Here is a 20296-nt window from a genome sequence, read left to right as displayed (position 1 = left end):
TCCAAACCCTTCTACTGAAACAGGTATTATAAAGTAAAATTGTGTACAATAACAAGTGTTCCTTTATCTCCTGCTGTGGGAAAATGGGCACACATCCAGAACTTTTGCTCTTTGTTTATTTCGTTAAGGGTGTGTATTTTTATTTTCTTAGACTAAATTTGGTTAAGTTTGGCTGAAAATGATTATATTAGAAAATGTCACATTTCTGCTCCTAGCCTTAAATTAAGAATTTAAAGTATACTTGTATTTTTGAATTGAGAATTTAAAGTATACAATGAGAATATTTCATTGTATTTCATACCTAATTATAGCATTTTTTATTTTCAGGTTAAACAGCTGTAGGAAATCAATACCTAGGCAGGGAGAGTTAAATAATTCACGTTCTGAAGGAACCTGTCTTAGAGCCTTTCATTTGAGGATTTGAAAGTGTGTTATTTACAGGTAGCATTTGTCTTAAGTTGTATTTTGGTTTGTTTTTTAAACAACAGGGCAAAATAATATGGGGGTTAGCTTTTTGACTTTAAAGGCCATGGAGAAAGCCTTGTGAATCTGAGTTTAAAATAAAGACTGGTCTTCAGCTTGATTTTTATTCTTGTTTTTATTTATTTATTTATTTTCAAATTGCCTACCTCCTTAGTCACTGTTACCTGGAAATCAAGCTTAGAAGTCTAGGGAACTTTTTACCCTAAAGAAGTGCAGATGTGGTAGGAAACAAGGATTAGAAAGCTGCTTCTTTTAGCAGTTGCATATTTGAATCATTATCTATTCATGACTAATAAAGAAACCATTAAAAATCTGCAAAGTATAATACCAGCACTTTTCCTACTGTGTGTAGAGCATTAGTATTTTCAAAGCATTTTCCTGCATATTTTTTGTTAGTTTTTCCTTTATGATCCTCACAGGAGGAATACACAGGGCAGCTTTATACACAGATACTGAAGGTTTCAGGTTTTCTATAATTGGGTTAATGGCAAGACAGAGAGGAGAGCCCTGGACTTTGCCATCTTAGACCAGTTCTTCTTCCAGAAAGCCATCTTGCCAAGCTGAGTGTTTTGGAATCCCTCAGACCGAGTGTGAGTGCTGCCTCTGCATGAGCAGTGTGTGACCTGGGGCAGGCAACTTATCTGTCAGCCTTGGTTCCTCATGTGAAAATTGGGGATGATAATCCCTGTGCCACCGTGAAGAATAAATGACGTGGTACGTGTAGATGGCTTGGCATGGGGCATTGGGCCTGGCATATAAATCTCATCCTGTGTGTTATGGGAGACACAATCCACTGTGGCAGCATTAGATGATCTCCTGGTGGGAGGTGAGGTTTAAAATGCTATGGTTGATATTTTTGCGTAGACATGGAAAGATCTCCTAAGAAAATAAGATTCAGAATCAGATGTATAAGATCTCTTAAAAAAAAAAAAATTGCCACGTAGTACCCATATCTTGGTCTGTAATACCACCAGGGCTCCTTAGGGAATTCTAGGGCTGGAGCTAGAGGAACCTGGTGCATCTTGGAGAGCTACAAAATAAGGGAGTAATTGTAAAACAAAACAAAAAGCAGAACAAAGCAACAATGGGGGTGTGTCTGAGAGACTCAGGAGTCAATTGAAAGAGCTCCTAACACCCAACGCTGGGATACTTTAGGCAACAAAATAAAGTAGTATTGGATTATAGCCCAAAGTATAAAATAAATATTCATGAGCCCATCTTGATAGAAATAAATGATTGAATAAACATATAAATGGAGAAGAGACAAATCTGCCATGCAGAATTATTCTAAATCATTTATGTAAATGTTCCACTCTAAAGGAGGAGAGCATGACTTCCCACTCTGTAAGTGAGGGTGGCACCTAGTGACTTCTTCCAGAGGGTACAGTGTGGACAGAGGGAAAAAGACTAACTTTACAGTGGAGAAATCTGACAAGCACGACCTCAGCTAGGTGTCAAGGTCAGCATCAACAATTGTTGATAGCAATTCTTGATAGGATGTGATGAGAATAGAATTTTTCCTTTGTGGGCTTCCTTGGAAAGCCCCATAAGCTCTGTCTAAACATGGCAGAAACTTCAGGCAAACCCAAAATGAAGGATATTCTATAACCTACCTAACTATGTCAAGGTCATCTAAAACAAGGAAAGTCTGAGAAACTGTCACAACCTAGCACATTAACTGCCCTGTGAGTTGCATTTAACTCATGCTAGTTTTGAGCCCAGGGCCTGGTGAAACATGTGTAACTCACACATCTCTTTACCTTGGGAGCCACGTGAACTATTTTTCAAGTTACATATAACTCACTCACAGAAAACAATCAAAAATAACAAATTTTTCATTAAATTAGAAAGGATCATTTTGTTTTCAAAGTTTTTATTCTATTTTTGTAATAAAACACTGTGGCCCCAAGGAAAAATTTTTTTTCTAGTGTGGTAGTCAGTGTGCTAGAGGAGCGAGCCTAGGGAAACAGGATGACTAACTGTAATGTGGTATCCTGAATGGGGTCCTGAACAGATGAGGACATTAGGTAAAAATTAGTGTGTCAGTACTGGTTCATTAATTATAACACATGTCCCATACTAATGTAAGATGTTAGTATAGAGAGACTGAGTGTGGGGTATATGGGAACTCCAAAATGAAAACTTTATATGGGGTATATGGGAATTCCAAAATGAAAATTTTATTAAAAACAAAAACTGGAAAGAGGTAAGGGAATTGGGAAACAAGCTTTTTATTCTTTTTGTTTTCTTCTCGTAATAGTTGTATTATTTAACCATATTTATGCATGCATTAATTTTGTTCTCTGACAAAGGTAACAGTTTATCTGAGTGTTGGGTTATGTGCCTTAAAAATTTGTTTTTAATGTTCTGTGTATTTAAAACATCTAATGTCATTTGAAAAAACAAAGATTGGTGGCATGGAAACCAGTAAGGATACTATTTCAGTAATAGAAATCCACCTCCAAAATGAGGGAGACCTGAATTAGGACAGACTCGGTGGGACTGGAGAGGGCTTGAGAGTGAGAGCTGGTTCCGAGTAGCAGTGGCCACACCTAAAGCTTATTTGGGTGAGTGAATGGGGGAAGATGTGGTGGAGGATGGTAGGGGAGAAGGAAGACTTAAGAGCAATTCCATATTTTGGCTTGGGTGAATGGTAGTAGCATCAGCTGAAGTGGGGAACCTGGAGGGTGAGCAGGTTTTGAGGGTAGGTTGATTATAAGTGATTATAGTTTTGTACACTTGGACATAGAATTCTGTTTGTATGTGAGTTTGATTCAAGTGGGTTTGTGTCTTGGAGTAGAGATGGGGTTGCCATTTCAGGATTAAGAATTATCAGCACATAGGTGTTTATTTTAAATTGTCATCTTATTTCTCTTAGTTGTCTTATGTAGAAGTATGGTTATTTGCCCCTCTAGCTAAGAGAGTTCTTGAGAATGAGGTCATTAAAGCAGGGAGGGATGATTTGAAAGATTATTTGCACAAAGGGCAAATAGCCCTTGGCATAAGCACTTTTAAGTATGAGAGAACATTCTGGTAGGAAATCTTTTCCAAATTTGGCTCTGAGTTTTTCCAGCTGACTTGCTTTTGTGCCTACGTAGTGGTTGTCAAGAAGAATTGGGTCAGGATTGCTGCAGTGGATAATTAAAATGACATTTCCAAAAGAGTGCAGGGTGTAGATCTGATATTTGTGAGATTTGGGCTCTGACATATATTAAGTATAATGTTCTTTCAGGCCAACTGCAAAGGTAAAATAAGTACTGTGGTCCAAAGGAGAAACAAACATTTAGTTAGTGAAAGGATACACAGTGGTTCTTTTTAATATGACGTTCAGAAATCATCTAAGGTGTTGAAGTTTTAGTGGTTGACTCCTGAAAATCCACTTTTAGTTTTCAGTCATCAGTATACACACTTTGTTGACATCGGTAATGTTACTTAAAACTCTTTCCTTTTCCATAAAATAGTAAAAATGTAAGTCAGAATATGCTCATTTAAAATAAAAGTCTGCACTGTACCTTTTGGGTGCTTCTGTGAGGGATAAATGACAATTTCGATGCCGTACTATTCTCTATTACTAGAAAGAAGTCTGTGGTTATCATTGTTATTGTGGTAATTGTTGTTAATAGTCACCAGTTCTTGTTCCGCGCTGCCTGTGTGCCTGTGCTGTACCAGTGCCAGTCCGTACAGCTGCCTTGTCCTTTCTTGTCCCCGGGGCTTCACAAACACATTGTTCTCACTAGAATGCACTTCACGTTACTCTTCACCAACAAACACCTGCTCAGTTTTCAGGTCATGGTGCAAAGGCTTCCTCAGGAATGCCTGCCCTGGACTTCGGCAGCCGCTAGGAGTTCGATTTCTCAGGGCTCCTCCTGCTGACTACTTGTCAGCTTTGTGAGAGGAGGGGCAGGGGCTGTTGTGGATTGCCAGCAGCCAGCCCAGTGCCAGGCATAGAGTGGGCATTTAAAAAATTCCTCTCTGTATACAAAAGATATGTGAGCAGGGCACGGTGGCATACACCTGTAGTCCCAGCTGCTTGGGAGGCTGAGACAGGAGGATCATTTGAGCCCAGGAGTTCAGGGCTGTAGTGTGCAGTCATGGTGCCTGTGAACAGCCACAGCACTGCAGCCTCGGTGACACATAGAGACCTATGTCTCTTAAAAAAGGAAAAGAAAGGTATGTGAAATGATCCTCATTCTACAAGTGAGAAGCAGACCCAGAGAAGTTCAGTAACTTGTCTAGCTAGAAGTATTGCTAGGATTTTTGAAGTCTGGAGAGCTTCCTGAAATCTGTGTACTTTTCACCACTTACACATGCTCTCTCCCAAGGGCTAGGGTCAGATGGAGAAGATCAAACTCCAGTTATTGTTTTGTCTTCTCTTTGGTGAATCGTAGTGGAACTGCACATTATCTAATTGATTTTAGCCCATGTGCTAGAAATGTCAAATCCTCTATTCAGCATGAAAGAGTAGAGCTCTGGGGTCAAGAGGCTTTCTCTGGCCTGTCCCCCATGATGGACATGCACACAGAAACTCTTTCAGGTTCCGCCAAGACAGGAGCTGAGCCAGCCTCAGGTCCCCACTGTACCCCATGTGACTGTACTACCACCTGTGTATCGTGTCCCGTTTGACACGGATGCGCAGTCAGTGAAAACAGATCTACACAGTGACCTTTGGAATTCAGAGAATTGATCGAGCAGGCTAGGTGACAGTTCTTATGACATAGGATGGGCCTTTGGGGTTCTTCTTATACCAAGGTCAGGGCTGAGTAGGTATATACATTCAATTTTTAAAAAAATGAAATAGAGAAAAAACCATAATTGAAAGGTCTTTTTTTCTGTCTTAAAGCAATTTTTGGAGTCTTCAGTTTGAGTTTCTTTGTACAGAAATGAAAATAGTGTTTGAGTGTGGCTTACTGTATTCAATTATGTGCAGTTAGGTCAGGCTGATAAGCTGTGTGCATAAGCTGGTGGCCATGAGGCTAGATCCACAGGGTAAAAACCTTTTCCAAAAGGGAAGAGTAACCTTACTTTAGGGCCCCTTTTCCTGCCCAAAGAGTGAGCTCCTCCCTGCTGCTTAATTAAAGGCATTCTTTTGCTTCCTTGTTTGTAGCAAATTGGAGCCTTCCTCCTACCCTTTCTCCTACTCTTGAATTCCCTGTCCATGACAGATGCCTGAGTAATCATCGCCTGTGTGGATGAGATTATGCCTTTGATCAAAGCCCTGAGCCTGATTTGGCCTTTCCTGAAGCACCCTGTCCAAAATGTCTCTCACCACCCCCTGCCTTTCCCCTCCTCTGTTACAGACCACTGTTCTTTTCCTTCATCACCTTTATCACAGATTTGTGTTTGCAAATGTTGTTGTACCTCTTTGTACTGACAATTCCCTGTGGGCAGTTGGCACTCATGTTTTGTTCATGCTGTATTCCTAGGACCTAGCAACGTGCCTGAAATGTAGATCCTCATGTGTTTTTTCAATGACTAAATAAAGGAAGGAGATAGTTATCCAAGTCAGGTGGCAACTAATCTGACTATAAATTACCTTGGCTGTTCTTTCTTCAGGTGAATTAATACTTTACTAATGAACTTAGAGCTTAAGAGTCTTTTCTCTTCTTGCCACTCTCTTTTCATTCCTTTCTTTTCCCCTTTTCTCCCCTACCCCCCATGCCTGTGTCATATTCTCTTATATCCCCCCTCCTGCCTTCAAGGGGTCCATAATCAACTGGAGGAGAATCCTAGCCTCTAGGATCAGAACATATTTTTGATCTGGATAGAGGGTCTGTGATGGGGTCCAAAAGCCCTGGCTCTCATCTGCTTATGCCCAGAAGTGCCCTATTTCCTGGGGTTTGTGCCCAAGAAGGCTGGTTTGGGTAGGCAGGACAGAGGCGAGTGTGGGATGTCAGTGCCTACAAATGGGGCATGAAATTTCTCTCACACTGGTCTTGCTTGGCATAAGTTGGGCAATGTGATTATTATGTGGAGAATTGGCTTGGGAGATGGGGATACTGAGGGAAGCAGAAGGTCTTGGGGAGCAGGCTTTGGGGGTTGTCTGAGACGATGGAGATGTGGAGTGTGGGGCACATTCACTTGACCTATTTGGTCTAGAAAATAAGCAATCAGTGATCAATGTGTGAGGACAGTTGTCAAATCAGTGTTAATACTTTCAATAATATGCTTGTAATTTACAAAAATAACTCTTTAAGGATATCCTGTACCTTATGTAGTGTAACTACTTATCTGTACTTCCTTCCCCTAAAATATACTTGATTGCAACCTCCCATGATGTTGATGCCTCGCTAAGGTTTCCTTTGCCTTCTTCCTGTTTTTAGCTTACAGTTGTGTGGCTTGTTCACATGGCCATGCATCAGAATGTCTGGATAATTCACTAGACAAATAAGAGCAGAAAACCTGAATGCCATTTGCAATTAGGTTTGTAATGGTACCCAAATGTAACTAAAAGAATTTTAGAAAGCTAAATACATTGAAATTTGGAAACAAGTTATTCTTGGTAATGTTAACTGTTCGCTTTGTAATTATATAAATGGTTACAGCAGTGTGAACTCCAGGTGACTGAGTAGGCTCAGTACGCAATGCACTAAGGTGGTGGCAAACTTGTTTGAAGCGTATGCGTGCTATGGTTATCCAAAGGTCTCACTCCTATTAAAACCATCAACTATAATATGACTTTTAACTTTTCAAATTGTTGGACTGTAATTATTCAGATTTGAATTGCACCAAAGAAACAGACACAATTAATAGTTGGAGAAAATAAAACAAACCCAAACTCTTGATATATTTACTCAGATATTTACTAGGAAAGACTTTCAGATTCTTAAAATAACTAATGTTTCCCTTCACTACAATGGTTAATTCTTTTTCAGAGTCTCTTTTTATGCTATCCTGAGCTTTATTGAGCTATATTTCATATGATTCATTGTAGACTTTTATAATCATCATGTTTCTGTGGAGAGAAGCTTGAAAGTGGATAAAAATTCTTGGCCAGAGAGTACAAGAGTCAATAGTGAAGTGATTTAAACTTTCTACCAGGCCCTGTGCAGGGGTCTAAAGCAGGATGCCAGGATGAATGAGGTCAATCTCTTGTTGCAGAGGAGCTTTGGTATCTAGAAAAGGAAGATTCACACAGATAACCAGATATTTCAGCCTCCTCTCCTCCTCCTCTTGCTCTGGCTGTGTGAAGCCTGTGTTAGGTGGTTAATGGAGGGGGCGAGAGGACCATCCCAGCTCTGTGTAGCTAGCGGACAATAGAAGCAGGAGAGGCTCTGTCTGCTTTCCTCTTACCCTGGACCTATCCTGGTCCTGGGCAGAATTTAAGACACTAATACATTTATGTCTGGGAATGATGGGCCTTGTCAAGATGTAAAGCCAGGCTTTCAGTCTGAGAGTTCTGGGGGTTGTTGCTGTGGAGTCAGCTCAGGTCCTCACAGCGCTGTCAGGGGATTAGCTCTTTCAGAAAGGATAGTTTATTCTCATCTTCCCTAAGTCATCCCCTAGGGAGCTCTTGGATACTCTAGATATTAAAATAGCTGTCTCTTTATGTTCCTTTCCTTTGCTTTTTTGGTCTAAGTGTGATTATAGTCTTTCTGAGGTGTGTTGAGATACTCTTCTTTAAGACTGATCTTAAGTACCTTATTGTCGCTGGATTAAGGCTGGTGCTCTGGCAATCTTGTGTTATTACAGAAGCAGCAAAGGACTACTTTGAGACCAAATCACAGTGCCCTGGACTTAAACTTTCAAGTTACAGGGAGGCTATGGAGGGTTTGGAGAAAGTTTTAAAAATTGATGTCACTTGATGAAAGCAGATTGCTAATTTAGCTTTTTTCTTTTCCTTACAAATGACAAATTTCTTCTCTTTCTCGTGACCCTGAGAAAATTATCATTGAAATCATCCCAAGGCTTCTTGATAAGGAGTAAATGGATCCTTTCCCTTTGGAATAAGTTCTAGGGAAGGTGGTTTAACTGTGCCTTCCTCCATTTCTCAGTGTCTGTACATTTCTTTCTGCTGTCTAACCTGAATTAGTTATATGCCTTTTAAAAGCTCTTTTTTTTTTTTTTTTTTTTTGAGACAGAGCCTGGCTCTGTTGACCCAGCTAGACTGCAGTGGCTTCATCATAGCTCACTGCAACCTCAAACTCCTGGGCTCAAGTGATCCTCCTGCATCAGCCTTCTGAATAGCTGGGACCATAGGCACATGCCACCATGCCCGGCTAATTTTTCTATTTTTATTAATAGTAGAGTTGGGGTCTCACTCTTGCTCAGGCTGGTCTCAAACTCCTGAGCTCAAGCAACCCTCCTGCCTTGGCCTCCCATAGTACACTGCCATTTGTTGGCTCCAATAGCTCTGGGTTTGCATCTGCACAGCTCTAAGTCCAGAGAAAGATTCTAGAATTTCTGTGGTGGACAGGGAGAGCCTTGATGCTGTGGCCAGGCACCCCCAGCTTCAGCCCATCCCTTGAGGCAGAGGTGTGGTCACTCTGAGAGTGAGTGGGGGAGGGTGGTTACCCAAGAACTGCTTGGAGCTATCAGAAGAAGAAGGAGGTTGATAACTGGATAGGCAACACATAGGACAATACATCACTCTGGGTAGACTGTATCTTCCCTTTTTCACGGACAAGGAAATTGAAGCCTGTCTCTTTTCATTTTCTTTTTAAACCTGATGTCATCATGAATGGCCCCACCTAGGACAGGCTCACTGCCCAGTGCAAACTATGCATTTTTTCATCTGCAGAATCATCCCTGGGCTCCTCTGTTGTGAGCTATACCTGTGTCTCTCCTAAGCCTGCTCACAGTTAACCTACTCAGAAATTGTAGAGCAGCAGCCAGGACATTTTCCATCTGAGACTCAAAGAGGAGCTGCATCTTGGTCTGCACCTGCAGAAAGCCCTCAGCAGCTCTTACCCACTGTGAACTTTGATCTCCCAACAGTGCTGCTAAGGAACAGACATTGGTATAAGTTTGCTTCAGGCCCTCCTTACATTTCATTTTCTCTCCAATTTCTGATGGTGTTTTCCTTGCCTGTCTTCCCCCAGTTTCTTCCCTTTTTAGCTCCCTTTGTAAAAGATTAGTAAAACTGAAATGAATTTTTGAATTGTCATCCTGTCTGTGCTCTAGTTCTCTGTTCTTGCTTTGTCTGTACCAGCTGTGTCGTTGTTGAGATAGTCTTAAAATGCCAGCCTAGCTTTCTGGCAGCAAGCTCTGGGCGGAAGGAATGGAACATAATCCCTCACTGTGCAGCTAGATTGCATTTCAGGCTCGCTGCTTTTGTGGTCAAGGATGGATTACTGGTGCCAAAGGGCAGAAGTAGCACTCTGTTAGCACCCTCAGAGCTTCCATTTTGCCATTGCCATTTCAGTATTGAGAAAAATGCCAACATTTCCAGCCAGATTGAAAATTTTTATATCCCTTATGTTCTGACAAAAGCATTTCTTAATTTTGTAAACAGGGAAAAGGAGTTTTTGTTTCAGAATGTAGATTTTTTTTTTTTTGGAGACAGAGTCTCGCTCCGTTGCCGGGGCTAGAGTGCCGTGGCGTCAGCCTAGCTCACAGCAACCTCAGACTCCTGGGCTCAGGCAATCCTCCTGCCTCAGCCTCCTGAGTAGCTGGGACTACAGGCATGCGCCACCATACCCAGCTAATTTTTTTTTTATATATATTTTTAGCTGTCCAAATCATTTCTTTCTATTTTTAGTAGAGACGGAGTCTCGCTCTTGCTCAGGCTGGTCTCAAACTCCTGACCTTGAGCGATCCTCCCGCCTCGGCCTCCCAGAGTGCTAGGATTACAGGCGTGAGCCACCGTGCCTGGCCCAGAATATAGATTTTGAAAGATTTTTTTTTTTCACAGAGCAATAGGACAAGTTCTGTTTAACACTGGTTCATATTGACTGGATTGAGGGAGGTACACATACCGCACTCCCCATATTTTGTTGGAAGAAAGAAGGTAGAAACTTGGAAGAAAAACAGTCTTACTCAGTCATCCATTTCAGACAGTGTGATTTGTACTTTTGTACCTTTCTATTTAGGCAACAGCCAGCTTTGGTTAAAATTAAAAGCTAAGAGAAACAGATGGACAAAAAATATAGTTTGGATAATGAGCAAGATAACTTTTTATAAGTCTTCTGGTATATGAACGTGGTCTGTCTTTCCATTTATAGGTTGTCTTTAATTTCTCTCAACCCTGTTATGTACTTTTCTTTGTATATATCTTATACACCTTTTGTTTTATTTTTCTTGGTGCTGTTGTTTTCTTAATTTCATTTTTGGATTGTTCATTGCTGATCTATGGAAAATAAAATTGCTTTTTGTATTTGGTTTTATATCCTGCAACCTCACTGACCTCATTTTATTGGTTCTAATTTTTTTAGTGTATTCTCTAGAATTTTCTGTTCACAGAATCATGCCATCTGTAAATGGAGATAGTTTTAATAGTTCTTCTTGTTCAATCTGGATGCTTTTTTATTTCTTATTCTGGTCTGATTGTCCTGGCTAGAACCTCTAATACAACGTTGAATAGAAGTAGCAAGAGTGGACATCTTGTCTTGTCTTGATCTTAGGGGGAAAGTATCTAGTCTTTTGCTGTTAAGTATGTTGTTGATTGTGTGTTTTTTGTTTTTGGTAGATGCCTTTATCAGGTTGAGGGAGTTCCCTTTTAATCTATGCTTGTAGTGTTTTTAGCATGAAAGAGTTGTATGTATTATCACATGCTTTAGCTATGTTTAGAGAACATGTTTTTATCTCATGTTAATACGATACATTAAATTAATCAGCTGTTGTATATTAAACTGACATTATATTCCTGGGATAAATCACACTTGACCATGATGATAATTCTTTTTATATGTGGTGGATTTGGTTTACTAGTATTTTGTTGAAGATCTTTATGCCTGTATATTCATAAGAGATATTGATGATTCTGTGTTTAAGGAATTGTAAGTAAATAATTTTCTAAAGAAACTGACATATGTTATAAGGATTAAACAAAAGAAGGTACAGAAAGCACTTAGCACAGTGCCCAGCACAAAGTAAGTGGCCAGCTTATGCAAATTGCTTATTTTTTGAGTGGTGGTCCTTTAATGTCATGCTTCAAAGCATAGGATGAGTCAAGACAGGCCTACATTTGAATCCTAGCTCCCTCCACCTTCTTGTTTGCTGTGTAACTTTGGGCACATTATATCTGGATGCCTTCAGTTTGTTTCATCTTTAAGCCTGGTGTGGTAATAGTACTTCCTTCAGGCTTGTCAGGGGGATTTAATGAGAATTTGCAAAACCGAATGCAGGGCCTGGTACATAGTTATGTACTACGTGAATATTAATTCTTGTTAGTTTTAAACACATTGACTGCAGTGGTATAATGAAGGTGAAAAACTGGACATAGTTGAACTGTCAGTAGGTGATTGATTAAATATAGTATATGTGAACAGTGTAATAGGTAGTCTTTAAAATGGATTAGAGTAATATTGATACAGAAATATTGTAATACAGTAATACAGTAATATTGATACAACATTTACTAAATGTTGGTAGTGGGCAAAAGAGCAGGTTTTGTGCACGTGTATGTAAAATTGATGTTTATGAATGCATTAAAGTTCAGAAATGCATATATATCAAATCGTTAGCAGTTTAATTTTGGGAGATTATGACTGCTTATAGTAGAAGTTCTACTTTGAATTTTAAAATAGGGATATATTTTACTAGGAAAAGAAGAATAAACATTTCTGTCTAGGAGGAAAATAAGGATGCTTAAAAATACTTTAGGTTGTAATTGTCTTACTGTCTTGATTTACTTTCAGATGTTTTCATAGCCTTGTTTGATTTATCATCTAATGAAACCTTATGCATTTTTAGAAAGTGATAAAAGATTCTAAAAAAGATATATGAAGAAAGGTTTGCATCCATTCACCACTTTTACCTTTCTTTATATGGACTGCCAGAATTAAGTATTTGAATGTCTGCTGGGTGTTGGCCTAGGCTCTTTCTAGGTGTTGTAAATACCAAGAAGAATATGAAGTGGTCCCTACTCCAGGGACAGGGAAACAGAACATATCTGCAGACAGCTAATTCCAGGGTGAGGTGGAGTAAATGGCACCTGCATGGTGTGTAGCACAGAAACTGGCACTGTCACCTCTTTTTGGACAGAGCTAGGCAGGATCTCAGAGGAGCTAACAGTAGACTTACATTTTCAAGAATGCATAGGGATATGTCAGCTAGACGGGACAAGACTTGCAGACAGCAGAAACAGCCTTTGCAAAAGGCCTGGAGCTGTGCAAAGTTCAGGAAGGGGGAAATTTAGGGATATTTATGAAATGCAGCCAGCCTTTGGGCTTATTATCCTGTCTCTGTGTAGCCTCTTCTCGGGAATGCTAATTATATTCTAGTTACTAGGCTGCCACATTTCTTACTCCCTTGGAGGAGAATTTCAGTAACAGGGAGTGGGTGAATCTGAAAGCCTATAAGGAATATCAGCTTCCACAGTGCTGTAGTGAAGCAAAGAAAAAATGAGGCATTTCCTCCCCATTGGGCTTTTACTAGTCAAAGCCTGTCTCAGAAGAGAGAGGAAAAGCTTTGTGGTTTAGGTCCTGGCTTTTCTGGCAGATGGACATCAAGCAGACATTTATTATTTTCTGTGACATTTTATTGGTCCTCATAGATGAGTGTTTAAATTATCCAAAAGGACAATATGGCTTGTAATTCCAGGTTCCAGACACCAGATTTGAAGTCCATCTTTAAGCTGATTTCTCTGCCATCCCCAAACCTATAGTCATAGTGGTATAAAATGGTCCTTCTGACCTAGCTGTGGCTTGTTGCTTTCTGTCTTCCTCTCCCCAGCCTGATTTAAGTTTGGTTCTGAGGCACATGGGTCCAAGTCTGCTAATGGGACTGGTTCTGACCTGGTGCCAGCCCTGGCCATTCCCCAGCATCTGGACCAGAGTGGTAGACTTGTTCAGCTTCCAGAAGTCTGCTGTTTGCTTTTGAGTCCATGGATGACTGTGTTTGTACTCTATCCTTCTTGTTTTTTCCAAAGATTCTCTCTCTTTATTAAAATCTCTTTTGTATCAACAGTTCTTTGTGGCAGGCTGTTTTGCCATTTTTCTCTTCACTGTGTCTACTTACTTGGGTTGCCAGGAGTGGGGTGATTGAGGGTTAGATAAAAATGAGTGTCACTCTGCAGAAATTTTGTGAGTCATTCTTAAGTGTTTTCTCCTAGCTATGTAAAAGGAAGGATAGAGCTTAGGTGATTTTTTTTTTGTTAAAGGATTAAACGAGATGACAGTGACTGGGAACAGAACACTCCAGTCAGCCACACCAGATTTCTACTGAGACTGTCAAATGAGAGAAGTGGCCCTCAGATGGCAGTCTTTGCCGTGGTGGCTGAAGATAGAATTAATTATTTCTTTGGGTTTGGGGAGAACTTACCCTTCTGTAAGACCATTTTCTGTGTAACATATGTTGTAGTATTGTGTGAAAATGTTAAAATTGGTGTACTGGCACAAGCTTGCCTAGTTAAAAATATTCATTTTCACACGTTTTTGCCTTAGTTAAAGCTCAAGAAAAAGAGGTTATGTACTAACAGATGTCTGCTTTGCTGAAAAGCCTAAAGAAAATGGGAATTTAAATGGCTAGTAGAGTTTAGTATGGATTGATTTAGCAGAGAAGTACTGAAATATGTTAGAACCCAGGGCTTTGAGACTCCCTGTCGTGGATTATGACCATGGTCTAGTTACAGATATAGTTTATTTGTCCAGTTAAGGAATGACACATTCTACATAAGAAAATTTCTCAGCTAACTGAAACTAGGTACCTTTCTGACAGCCCAGCCTCCTTTTAAATCTGATTTTAATTTCTGGGTGTCTAAAAAGCTAGGAAACACAGGCTAAGCTCATTTTAAAATAGTATGTTAAGTTTTCAAATAATAGGCTCAGTTGATTTTTATCCTCCAAATACCTTTTCAGGTGAAATCATTCTCAATTTAAAGCAGCATATCCAGTATATCTGGAAAATAAATATGCCATTTGTCCTATGTTATCCTGAATTTCCAGCTGAGATAGGAAATATGAATTACTTTGTTTGCTCGTCTACAGATCTCTTGGGAAATAATTGAATCTTATATTGATGATACAGGGTGATTGTTGGGAGAACCTGCTATTGTGCTGTTAAATTGTGTAGATGGGATTTGACTCCTGTACTGTCATTGCATTCTAAGCAGTTTGGGTTTAGGGGTTTTTCTGTATGTGTGTTTGCTTTTCATAGCTTCTATTTCGCTCTCAGGCTTTCAACTGCCACTTTTTATTAACGTCACTTTGCTTAATTCCTGCATCCCCGTTCTCACCGTCCCTCTAATTAGTTGCTTCTAATCTGCATAGGAAATCAGATAAGTAAGCTTGTTAGATTTGTTTCCAATTGGTAAGTAAAAACACTGAGTAGGACCCGTAGAGCTCAGTTTTAAAAATCCTACGTTGGCTGCTCAGTGTGCCCTTTTCTCCTTCCCTTCCTTGGGAGCCATTTCCATACAGATACTCAGTGAAAGGTTTGCTTTCTACTGCAGTTTGATTACAGTGCACTGTTGCGTGACATCTTCAGTCAGTTTGGGCAAGTAATAATTAACTTTTAAAAATATATGCTCTTAGAGGGCAGAAACAGAGCCATTTCCATTTTCTTCGTGCCTTCCCTGTGTGTGCTTGTCTCCCCTGCAGTTTTTTTGTGTGGCATCTAGCACAGCAGCATGTGTCATAACTGTGGTTTCTGTGGCCTCTAGGTTATTTCCCATAACATGAGAATGTAAAAAGAATGAAAAATATTTATTTTTGCTTTAAGCAAGCAATCATCTTTTATAAAAATGAACATATGAGAAGAATAAATAAAGAATAAATAAAATATGAGGAGAAAGTCTTACATTTATCTACATACTTACTGTCTCTACTGCTCTTCATTTCTTTATGTAAAACCAAGTCTCTAACTGGTATCATTTTCCTTTTGCCTGAAGATCTTCCTGTAACGTTTCTTGGAGTGTAGATCTGATGGTGACAAATTCTTTTTTTGTTTATTTGAGTAAGTTTTTATTTTACCTTTATTTTTCAAAGGTATTTTTGTTGGATATAGAATTCTAGGTTAACATTTTCACCATTTTCAGGATGTCATTCCACTGTCTTCTGGTTTACAGGGTTTCTGAAGTCCGCTGTCATTTTCATGTTTGTTCCTTTGTATGTAATGTGTCTTTTTTCCGTCTGGCTGCTTTTCTTTGATTTTATGCAATTTGGTTATGATTACCTCAGTGTGCTTTTCTTTGTGTGTGTCTTACTTGGGAGTTGTTGAGCTTTTTGGATCTGTAGATTCCATCGGATTTGGAAAAGTTTTGGCCATCATTTCTTACAGTATTTTTCTATCCATCCCCCTCTCCCCCTTCATCCTGCTGGCAATGCAATTTCGTGTGTGTTCGACTGCTTGGTATCCCTCAGGTTTCTAAGACTCTTTCTTTTATTATTTTTTCAGTCTATTTTGTTTCTATGTTTATTTTGGGATAAATTCTATTACATTTAAGTTCCCTGATTATTTTTTTCCTGCAGTGTCTAATCTTTTAATCCCATTCAGTGACATTTTTATTTCAGATGTTGTGTTTTCTTAAAATCTAGAAGTTGCATTTGATCTTTTCTAAAATCTTCTTTTTCTCTTATTAATGTTGATGTGTTCCTTTAATACGGAACATAATTATAATAGTAGTTGTAACGTTCTTATCTCTGTCATTTCTTAGTTGTTTACTATTTTCTGATTTTCCCCCTCCTGATTATGGACCACATTTTCTTGCTTCTTATCATGTTTAGGAATTTTTGATTGGACCCTGTGTATTGTAAATGTTATGTTGTTGAGTGTCTGAACTTTGTTCCATTCTTCTAAAGAATATCATGCTTTGTTTTGGCAGAGCTGTTAAATTAATTTGTGGATCTGCCTAATCCCCTTCTGGCCTGTTGTTAAGCTGTTATGGGGCAGGTTTAGTGTAACCTTCACTCTGGGAATATTCAACCCTAATACTAAAACCTGACCTTTCTGAAGTCTCCATTAAATGCTTTGGGTGAGAACATTCCACTTTGGCTGGTTGGAGCTTGAATGTCTTCCTACTTTGTGTGAACTTTAAGAATTATTCAGTTTATACCTTCCTGGTCATTTTTTGCCCTGCTTGGTGGAAGTTTACCCACATATACAGGGCCTAGAACTTAGCACATTTCTGGAGCTCTCTTTCTTTGTAGCTTCCTTTTTGCTAAACTCTGTTCTGTTATTTCTAGCACCCTTAGTCTCCCTGAACTCTGTTCTTTATTGTCTCAACTTAACAAGGGTACCAGGTTTAATTTGGGTTCTCTTTCTTTATATTTGATGGCCTGAAAATTGTTTCTAGGCAGAGGGTTGGGGTGATTGTATAGCTCACCTTGCTTCTTTCTCATCTTTCAGGGATCAGAGTTCTGCACTGCCTATGTCTCATGTCTACAAGTAGTTGTTTCATATATTGTCTCAGGTTTTCTAGCTATTTACTGCAAGAGGTTAAGTCTGGTCCTTGCTATTTTGTCATTGCTGCAAGCAGAAATTCCAGAAATTTCATTGAAAGTGGTCCCTTGAAAATAATTCTTAGCAACTGAATACAGTTCTAAATGGCATGCCTGCATATGTTAGAAGACTGAAGTAAATAATTTACACGAGTCTTTGAGTGAAGCATAATAGTATCCTTACGTCCCTCATTCATTTTTTTACCCTTCTCACATACTGGAACTGTTCCTGCCTTAAAGCAGAATTATGATTGTGTTTTTTCAACATAGTTGAATAATGACAGCACTTTGGGTGCTCTTGGAGCTTCCCAAAGGACAGATAGGCTGAGCTCAGTCCCTGTCACTCACTGCTAATGCTGGCATTGCTCAGTGGGTGACCTCTCCTTTGGGTTGTTCTTGTTCTGTACATTAGACTTAACTTTTACTCTTGGGAAGACCCTTAGGAACTTGCTCTGCAGTTCATGAATCACTTTGTGAATCGACATGGGAAGCTTATGCTAATAGAACACTCACTGCACATCTGAATCAGTAAAAAATTGATGTATGAACTGAAAGAAACATCTTGAAACACGAGGCATGATAAGACAATCTGGGAGATTTAAAGGCATGTTGAAAGAAGCTAATTTGCATAAGGACATGGATTTGTAAAGATGTTCTTACTGCCCTCCGCCCCTAAATGAACTAAGCCATGTCGTTTGAAGTACACTGTTGGTGAGTTTTAAAGAGCGCTGGGAGTATTGGGGTCCTCAGTAGATACAAGACTTAGCTGTTGATAGTTTAGCCAAGAAGCAGCCAGATCAAGGAAAACACGGTAGTGTTTGTGTCTGTTTTGTGGTTTATAATTATTTACCTCAGACCTATTGGTAAAGATCTAAAGCCTTTTTCAGAAGTCATGAATATTGCCAGGTATAGATGTTAGTTTTCTTTTTTGTTTTTGATTACTCTAAGTTCTTTGTTTAGCCTCCTGAATGATTCACCGTTGCTACATAAGTCCTTGGTACCTGATGCATAAGCTTTAATTTCATGTCATTAAAATGTTGTTGATAAATATATTGATTTTTAGGAACCCAAAGATATTTTTTTCTTTTTTCTTTTTAATTTTAAATGCAACTTTAGGAGTATTGATTGGATCCACTGCTGTTTAGAAAATTTATAAGTTAATGAACTTATGAAAAAATATTCAACTTCACTAAAAGAAAAATACATCAAAGAAGAAGCAGCATTTTTTTTCTTCTTCTTCTATGATGCATTTTTCTTCACCTACCAAATTGGTTGAAGTTTAAAAATTACACTGTTCAGTGTTGGCAAGGGTGTGGCAAGATCTGGGTACTTGCTTGAAGTTCCAAGAAAAACGTACGTTTACATAACCTTCCTGAAAATAAGTTTGGCAGTACACATCAAGTACTTTTATACTCTTTGACTCAGTAATATTGCTTCTAGGCATTTCTTTCTTAAAATTGTTTGAAATTCAAACAAAAAATGCATGCAGGAAGGTGTTTGTTGCAGTATTATTTCTAATGGGGTGGTATTAGAAACACCTCAAATGTCTGCAATGAGTGTTTCAGTTGGAACATTTTCCAATTATGAAGTACCATACAACTATTAAAATGGTGTTTATGAAAAATATTTCATCACAAAGGACAAATTTACATATTTGAAGTAAGCAGTATTCCAAAATGATAGATGGTCTCATCTTGGCTATTATTAAACTATGCCAGGCAGGGACAGTGGCTCACACCTGCAACCCAGCACTTTGGGAGGCTGAGGTGGGAGGATCACTTCAGGCCAGGAGTTCAAGACCAGTCTGGGCAATGTAGCAAGACCCTGTCTCTACAAAAGATAAAAACATGGCCAGGTGTGGTGGCCCACGCCTGTAGTCCCAGCAACTCAGAGGCTGAGATGGGAGGATTGCTAGAGCCCAGGAGTTTGAGGCTGTAGTGCGCTATGATGACACCACTGCACTCTAGCCTGGGTGACAGAGTGAGACCCTGTCTCTGTTAAAAAAAAAAAAAAAAAATGGCATGAAAGAATGGTCAGAAATATTCCAAAATGTTAAAGTAAATGTTTCTAGGTGGTGGTTTATGAGAGATTATTGTCTTCTTCATAGTTTCTCTTTTCCAAAATTGGAGTGGGAAAGCATTCTGGCTGTGTGAGAAAGCAAGCGTGATCTGGATTTACTGAGGCTTTCTAGGCCTTGGACAGGATACCTCAGATTCCAAAAGAGCAGGCAAACCATTCGTTTCTAAGACTAGTTGTCTTATGTTCAGGTGAAAAAGTACTTTAAGAAAAACCCCATAATTTCTGTGCTTACTGTTTAGATAAAAATTTTGATGATGAAGATTCTGTGGATGGTAATAGACCTTCCTCTGCTAGTTCTACATCGTCCAAGGCTCTGCCAAGCTCACGGAGGAATGTTGGAATGGGGACCACCCGCCGGCTTGGATCATCCTCTCTTGGATCCAAGTCTTCAGGTAAGTCCAAGCCCTGGGTGATTTCTGGGGTCAACTGTGCCAGCTTTTCAAACCATAGGTGAAGGTACTTCCCTGTCACGTCCCTCAGAAGGGATATAATCCCTGTATGCAGCACGTTTCTGCTTGCTGTTCTTTAATTGAATTAGCACTGCTATGCCCACACTGATAAACTGGTAGGATTTAAGTTTGAGCTGCGGTGTTGACCTTTGCCACATTCTGGCAAGGCAGAGACTGTAGGAGAGTGAAGCCAACCCGGAGGAAAGCATGGCTCAGAAATAAATAGCGCTCACCCTGATGGCATTATTTGGTTATCTGGATCCTGTAGTGCCTGAAACCACCATGGAACTGGGAATAATCCAGAAGTCAGATTGTGTCTTCTCTCTTTAAAATATATTTTGTTCTTACAAGTAACATTGTTCCTTGTGAGACCAGTCTGGATGTTGAAGTAAATAAATGGTGGGAGATTAGCTCTCTGAAGCTTTGAAAATTGATTCACAAAGATTTCTCCCCCAAATCCCTCCTTTCCCACCCTCCCAATCTAGACAACTTGTCATTATATACAACTCTGATTTTGGTATCAACTTTTAAATTTACATGCAATTTCTTACTTTTTGCCTCTGAAAAATTGTATAGCTGCTCCTTTTAGGAGCATTTTCACTGTTAGCATTGGGCTTTTGAGCTGCTGCTGGTAGTTGGGGGGAATCCTATGAGCCAAAAAATCAAAGCTGAATGGGCTACGTGAAAGCTGCACTGAGGATGAGCATTATTAATAGAATGCTGTCTCCTGGTGGTCTCTCCTGAATTCTG

At 39.5% G+C, this 20296-nt stretch overlaps 1 protein-coding gene across 5 annotated transcripts in view; it reads left to right on the top strand.

The window, feature by feature from the left end:
- The window catches only part of CLASP1 (cytoplasmic linker associated protein 1), a 264483-nt gene that overhangs the window by 129848 nt on the left and 114339 nt on the right, over positions 1 to 20296 (top strand). For all 5 annotated transcript variants that reach the window (XM_045559400.1, XM_045559396.1, XM_045559398.1 and 2 more), the window contains exon 9: positions 19337 to 19489. In XM_045559400.1, coding sequence (XP_045415356.1) covers positions 19337 to 19489 — 153 coding nt within the window. The remainder of the gene's footprint in view (positions 1 to 19336; positions 19490 to 20296) is intronic.

This window comes from Lemur catta, chromosome 8, assembly GCF_020740605.2.
Source record: "Lemur catta isolate mLemCat1 chromosome 8, mLemCat1.pri, whole genome shotgun sequence".
Taxonomy (NCBI): Eukaryota; Metazoa; Chordata; class Mammalia; order Primates; family Lemuridae; genus Lemur; species Lemur catta.
Note: the sequence above shows the minus strand (reverse complement) of the source record. Positions and strands in the feature narration are given on the sequence as shown.